Below are 7,482 nucleotides of genomic sequence, written 5' to 3'. Positions count from 1 at the left end.
TGTAAATGCATAGTCTGCAGTACAGTCATTCATATTTTTGGTATACAGTAAACAAAACAGTGTTTTTCAGTGTATTGGGTTTTTAATAAGTTTTTGCTGCTGTGAGTGTTATTATTTTGCAACGATGATGACATTCAACCAGCAGCAACGTGTGGCAAAGGAGCTGCTCTTCTGGAGAGAGGAAAGCTCTGCAGAGAGTGGTGAAAGCTACACAGAAGTCTGTTGGAGTCTGCCTTCCCAAATCACAGGCACCAGTAGATGCAGGAAGAGGGCCACCTGCATCATGAAGGATCCCACTCACCCAGCACACACACTTTTTGCCCCGCTCCCCTGAGGCAGGAGGTTGAGGAGCATTAAGTGTAGAACCACTAGACTGAGGAACAGCTTCTACCCTAAGGCTGTTAGACTCATGAATCTCTAACCAGACAAATCACTGTAATGTCACTTTAATTAGAGATTTGACACTTTATCCATGCTGCTGATTTCTTACCTATAAGCTGCTATATTCATACCCATCTGCTCACAACAGACTCATGTTCAGGCTGCTGTGCACCTTATTTATAATATATTATATTTTTTAGCATATATCTTAGATTCTTGTTTACTGTTTCTTTTTTTAATATACTTTATATTTTTACTATTTTTGGGTGTAACTCGGACCTTGCATACACAGTTTCATTCCACCTCATGCATCACATGTGATGTGAATGACAATAAAGTCTCATTGAACCTTGAAAACTTGAAGTAGGCATTTGCTTTTGTGTTTTTATATATTTCTTATAGATGATGTTAAAGTGAGCTAGATGAATGAACTATAACCCTTCTGCTGCCTTTGGGTCAACGTGACTCACCAGGCGTGGATTACACTGATTAACAAAGTTCAGCACACAGTCTAGTTGAAGTCGTTACACTGAGTTAATCTAAAGTTTGATAATCACTTAATCTATCTTTTTTTTTTTGTTGCTTTCATTATCCCTTCAAACAGGAGAGGCACAACTCTTTGATATCAAGTGAAGTTCTGTTATAGATCATGTAGGAAGCTGCAAACAACAATCTTGCTTCAACATTTCAGGTATTTAATTAATTAAAGATAAATTGAAATAATAAAAATTGATCACATTCAAACGTAGTTGCTGTGAGTTTCTACATGTAAGGACTGCTTTCAACAGTTCAACCAGCCGTGGCTCCTATTTGAATATGTAAAACACCCAAAACTGGCTGTACTGGAAAGCTTATTGGTCTGGATTAACTGCAGTGCAAATCACATTCCACGTTCATTGTTTGATGTTACAAAAGAAACGAGCACCACCTCCAACTGGTCACAACCTGACGTACAGTAACAAACCCTAAACACCTGCAGAATGACCAGCTCCCAATCACAAACACGCTCAGATGCACCACACGTGACGCCATGCATTTGAATACTTTGAGAGAAACATACAGTGAGAGTCGAAGTATCACATCTGTGCATTCACCCCCTACAGACTGTCTTCTCTTCTTAGGGAAGCCTGACAAAAACAGAGGAGGGTATGGTTTTGACTGACTGGACGGTGTGTCATAGGAGTGTAAAGTTTCAGCCCAGTTCTCCCTCTCACCCAGATCTGTAGCCAATCATGGCTGAAACAGGTTCCCTCCCACAAGAAGGGCAGGCTTTAAAACTCCTCCGTATATTCCCCTCTGTCTATCCTCTCTGGTCTCTTCCTCTGCTGGCCTGCCTGACTGCCTGAGTTGCCAACTGAGCCAGTTAGTCTGACGGTTCCTAACCCATTTCATTCAAAAGAAAGAAAAACTACTTCAGAATGTCTTACAGGACCACATCCACCTCCTACAGGAGCTCTTCTGCCCCAAGGAACTTCAGCAGCAGCTCCTATGCTGGACCAGGCAGCACGAACGCCCGCAAGAGCTTCACAGTGATGAGCTCTTATGGAGGTGGTGCCGGCAGCAGGGGCTTCGGGGGAGCTGGCATCACCAGCAGCTCTGCCTACAGCGTCAGCTCACAGATGGGTGGTGCAGGAGGCAAAGGTATGGGAATGGGTATGGGAATGGGTATGGGTATGGGTATGGGCTTTGGAGGAGCTGGAATTGCCCAGGCCCCCATCACCGCCGTGACAGTCAACAAGAGTCTGCTGGCCCCCCTCAACCTTGAGATTGACCCCACGATCCAAGTTGTGCGCACCCAGGAGAAAGAGCAGATCAAGAGCCTCAACAACCGCTTTGCTTCCTTCATTGACAAGGTAAGGGTCTGAAATCAGAAGTATCTAATTCAAAGTGACAAACTGCTTTTGTAAGTTTCAAAGTTCAGTTACGGCGCTTTAAAGAGGTCTCACAGATGTGACATCATTATGCAACGTTAGCTAAAGGCCTGTGTGTTCACCACATGCTCCGTAATACTGATTTTGTCACTTGTTCTGCAAAAAGAACACTGATTTATGCTTTTTGCTTCCCACAAATGAGACCCAGGCAGCTCAGGGTTTGGCCCTCTGTCTTTTGGCTCTGGCTTTTGTAGTAATGGAAAACAGACGTGTAAAAAAAGAAGCTGAGAATGAAAAAAAAAGTTTAGGGTGTGTCAGGCAGAGCTCAGGACTTGTGATATGAGTTACCTTGGGAATGGTCCCTCCCTTAGCTGGGGTGTGGCCTTTTCTGCTGCCCTGTTGGCCCCCACTCCTTTCAAACACACACACACACACTGCATCAGTAATGACTGCTTATCAATGCCCTTTATTTCCTCTGACACACTATATAAGGAGTGTCCACCAGCTGCATGAATAGATCAACTTTTAATCTTTTAAAATCGGCCGCATTTCTGTCCTGCGTTTGTGTTCACAGGAGAGTATCAGTCCCCGAGGTCTCAGAGGCGGGTTAATATTTAAAAAGGCCTGGTGGTTTCAGGTTCTGGTCAATGCCAGATGACTGGCAACACATCAACTCTCCTCCTCTCGGCCCAGTGATTAAATTAAGATAAAAGTATTTTGCATGTGTCAACACTGGGCAGATGAAGCTTCAGCCAGTGTATCTGTCATTTCTTTGTAGAGCCCATTTAAGTTTAAACGAGAACCAAAGGTGGTGATCAAATTTAATCAGCAAAGAGCAACGTCCACGACTTATCTGCATTCGCTATCTCCGTTTTAATGTTCACAAATATGCACACTCCCCACCTTTTTAACAAATAAATCACTCCTCACTTTCTGCTCTCCACATATTCCTCATCAGTTATTTCGCAGTTAAATATTTATCTTTCTGCATCCGTCATTGGATGAAGCTTCGTCACTCCCCTTTCTCCACTTCTTTGAAAAAACAGGAAGGCGTCCAGGAGAGGGGTTAACTAGTTCCATTTGTTCATCTCAGCCTTTTTTCCAACCACCAACCTCCTGTCAGGATGCATGTATATCTTGCAGACCTTCCTGATAGCCTGTCTGGAAAAAAAAATAAATAAAAATAAAACAAACAAAGCAGCGTTCTCTAACAAAACACTAAGAAAAGCACAAGAACAAAGACTATACATGGAGCGTAGGTGGCCTTGTGAGGCTGATCCTGATTATTAATTAATAGAGCATTAACCTCAGACATGCTTTTCAGAGACATTACTCTTTCGTGGGGAGGGGGGGGGGGTTGTTATTTTTCACAAGCAGAGACCAGGAAGAATTCATCTCGTGTCGGAGATCAAAAATGTAGGTCAGTGATTTACAGCAACCATTTCAACTTTTGTTCTCTTTTTTTCCTCAACGTTAGGTCCGCTTCCTGGAGCAGCAGAACAAAATGTTGGAGACCAAATGGAACCTGCTGCAGGGCCAGACCACCACCCGCTCCAACATCGACGCCATGTTCGAGGCCTACATCACCAACCTGCGCAGACAGCTGGACAGCCTGGGCAACGACAAGGTCAAGCTGGAGGCTGACCTGCACAACATGCAGGGCCTGGTGGAGGACTTCAAGAACAAGTGAGTGTCAAGTGTCTCATCATTCAAGTGAGATTTTTGCTTTCCAGCACATCTTAGAGTGGACTCCTCCCTACATGTGTCCATTCACTTACATCACACAAACCTAAGGGAATTACGACACTAAGGAAGCATGTTACAAACACCCATTATACAGGAAGTACAATTTATTTAACGGTGCTGGCTATTTTAAAACATTTCCATAGCAAGAATTCTGAGGAAGGGGAGTATTTAAACATACTCATGACAATGCTACAACAGGAACTTTAACTTACTTGCTGCCCAAAGATAAATGAAGTAAATACACTGCACCAGAAGGATAAATATAAAAAACAACTCCCTGACAGTCTGAGAAAACTGTGCTAGAGGAGTCTCAGGGGAAAGCATGGACCACTAGCTCCACCTAATGTTGCAGTATCGTATAAACATAACATGAGGCGACATCTTCTAAATATTCAAAGCTATTCTTTTTCTCAATTCTTAGGTATGAAGATGAAATCAACAAGCGCACAGAGTGTGAGAACGACTTTGTCCTCATCAAGAAGGTAACCTCCGTTATCACTCCACTTATCTCAGCTGAGATACGTCGTCTGTGCACAGATCAGTTCTTTTTCTTTGGCGCACCAGTTTAATGAGCATGTTCTGTTTTTGCAGGATGTGGATGAGGCCTACATGAACAAGGTTGAGCTGGAGGCCAAGCTGGAAAGTCTGACAGACGAGATCAACTTCCTCAGGTCGATCTATGAGGAGGTACGGCCCAAATGGCATTTGACGTTATTCACACCGCTCCAGCGTTATCCGTGATATACAAAGCATTCCTATAAGTTTTGCAATGTAACTGTGAAATGGGCTCCCTCTTCTTTGGATGCATGTCTTTTTAACATCTGTTTTGCATCTTGAGCTGATGCTCATGTCACCTGTGGAAGTGTGTTAGCTGCTTGGGTTTCCTCAAGAAGTGAAGATGACTAACGCCTTTTTTTCCACCTTCTACTTGGCTTTTGTTAAAATTTCCTCAGGAACTGCGTGAGCTCCAAACCCAGATCAAGGACACTTCAGTCATTGTGGAAATGGACAACAGCCGTAGCCTGGACATGGACTCCATTGTGGCTGAAGTCAAGGCACAGTATGAGGACATCGCCAACCGCACCCGTGCAGAGGCCGAGACGTGGTACAAGACAAAGGTAATGGAGGAATCTTTAAAAAGTATTTATTTTATGCTCTCATCATACTGCGTACACACCAAAAGTTGGAAAAGTTCGTAATAGTTTATTTTTCCGACACTCGTTTAGTATGAGGAGATGCAGACATCTGCCAGCAGATATGGAGATGACTTGAGAGCCACCAGAACAGAAATCGCAGACCTCAACCGCATGATCCAGAGGCTGACATCAGAGATTGATGCCATCAAGGGACAGGTATGGAAAAACCCACTGGTCTCTACCATTTTGCAATCATTTGATTGGATTGAAACTGTATTTTAAAAACGAACTTCTAGCGGGCTAACCTGGAGGCTCAGATCGCTGAGGCTGAGGAGCGTGGCGAGCTGGCAGTGAAGGACGCCAAGTCTCGCATCAAGGAGCTGGAAGATGCCCTGCAGAGAGCCAAACAGGACATGGCCCGCCAGATCAGAGAGTACCAGGACCTGATGAACGTCAAGCTGGCTCTCGACATCGAGATTGCCACCTACAGGAAACTGCTGGAAGGAGAGGAGGACCGGCTGGCAAGCGGCATCAAGGCAATCAACATTTCCCAACAGAGCAGTGAGTCACCTCTTCCTCCGATACTGAAGCTTCTGCTGGTTGCATCCTGGTAAACCTTCTCACGTTTACATTTTTTCTTTTCTCAACAGCAAGTTACAGCGGCTTCCCCATGGACAGTATGAAGAGCAGCTACTCGAGCAACTACTCCAGCGGTTTCGGCAGCGGCTCCGGCGGTTACGGCAGCAGCTCCGGCGGTTACGCAGGCGGTTACGGCAGCAGCTCAGGCAGTTACGCCGGCGGTTACGGCAGCGGCTTCAGCAGCGGCAGTGGCGCCGGAGGCTACAGCACCACCCAGAGCAAGAAGAACGTCGTCATCAAGATGATTGAGACCAAGGATGGAAGAGTGGTGTCCGAGTCCTCCGAAGTCATTGAGGATTGAAGCGTCTAGTGTAGAAGTGCAGCTACCTGTCTGCTACGAGCTCCTCTTCCTCTCTGGTAGTCTTATACTCACAGCTCACATGACCTCAACTATCGTAATAAACAAGTCTGAAGTAAAAATGCCTTCCAACCACGCTCTGACAGAGCACAAACATGTTTTCCATAAAGCAATAAATGACACTAACACTACCAAAGATCTGAACGGGACCAAAGAACTTACTCTGTATGTCTAATGTCTGATGGTTTGTACTAAAAGAAGTAGTTTTGCATCAAAAAGTGAATTTAAAAGTGCTTAAATTGCAACTAGAAAGGAAAAAAGGTCATAGCACACTCCCATGAAGTCTATGCAACTTTTAATCCATATGAAGGGTCGTTGTGTTGAATTAAATGGACAGAGCCCATGTAAAAAGGAATGTGAATGTAGTGAAACTGAGCTCCAGTGTTGTTGGACAACTAATGTTCTAAACTAGCCTGCTACAGTAGGTAGTGATTTCCCTGTGCGTGTCCTTTTAACTTTAATTGTTTAACCCCTTAGGAAGCTGCCCACATGTCACACATTTGTCCTGAGGTGCTGTTTTTGCTACCAAACTGAATAAAAATGTGTTTACTGAGTAAAACGGTGTCTTTATTTTCAGTTTCAAAGTTGACAGAAAGAATAATTACACAGAAATAGCAGCACAGTGGCTCAGATGGTTGAGCTGTTGCTCTCAGCGAGGTCACCGGTTCAAATCCTGACCTGGGACCTTTCTGGGTGGATCCTGCATGTTCTGTCCGTGTATGCATGGTTTTTCTCCGGGTACTCCGGTTCCCTCCCACAGACCAAACACATGCACGTTAGGCTGATTGGTAACTCTAAATTGTCTCTAGGTGTGAGTGAGAGTGAATGGTTGTTTGGCTCTATGTGGCTCTGTGATGGGTCTGAAGACCTGTCCAGGGTGTCCCCCACATCTTGCTAAGTGATAGCTGGATATGGGCACCAGTGACCCCTGCGACCTGAAAAGGAAGAAGCGGGTAAAGATGACGGATTGATGGATGGATCAGTCAGTTCTACTAAATACATTATAAGAAGATTAATGCTTTTTACATTCTTAATATGTTGTGTGTAGCTTTTTCTGGTACAAGCTGGGGAAAAATGGTAATTATTCATAAAAATAAAGATATATTTGCATAACAGAACTGTCTACAACATTAAGTTTGTTTTCTCAGTCATCCAGGTATATAACAACAAAAAAGGTTGAATCATGTCATCTGGACTTCGTTTTTTTTGTTAAAAAAGAAACGTTTCGCCCCTCATTCAAGAGGCTTCGTCAGTCTGAGGCCTAGCCATCTGGTATTACCCAGATGCCACCCTGACTCTTGTGTTTCAGGCCTGCCTCAGATACCCCTGAAGTCTGGCCTTTTCACTAATG

General features: G+C 44.3%; 1 protein-coding gene across 1 annotated transcript; it reads left to right on the top strand.

Moving 5' to 3' along the window:
• The first annotated feature begins 1,676 nt into the window (after positions 1 to 1,676).
• Positions 1,677 to 6,690, top strand: krt8 (keratin 8). The gene is made up of 8 exons (XM_037685021.1): positions 1,677 to 2,234; positions 3,730 to 3,938; positions 4,420 to 4,480; positions 4,590 to 4,685; positions 4,952 to 5,116; positions 5,225 to 5,350; positions 5,431 to 5,695; positions 5,785 to 6,690. Exons 1-8 carry the CDS (start codon positions 1,800 to 1,802, stop codon positions 6,072 to 6,074), a joined length of 1,647 nt encoding a protein of 548 aa, XP_037540949.1. The 5' UTR covers positions 1,677 to 1,799; the 3' UTR covers positions 6,075 to 6,690.
• The last annotated feature ends 792 nt before the right edge of the window (positions 6,691 to 7,482 follow it).

This window comes from Nematolebias whitei, chromosome 11 (assembly GCF_014905685.2).
Source record: "Nematolebias whitei isolate Nwh7 chromosome 11, NemWhi1, whole genome shotgun sequence".
Lineage (NCBI taxonomy): Eukaryota > Metazoa > Chordata > Actinopteri > Cyprinodontiformes > Rivulidae > Nematolebias > Nematolebias whitei.
The sequence above is the reverse complement of the archived record's forward strand: the minus strand, read 5'-3'. Positions and strand labels throughout refer to the sequence as shown.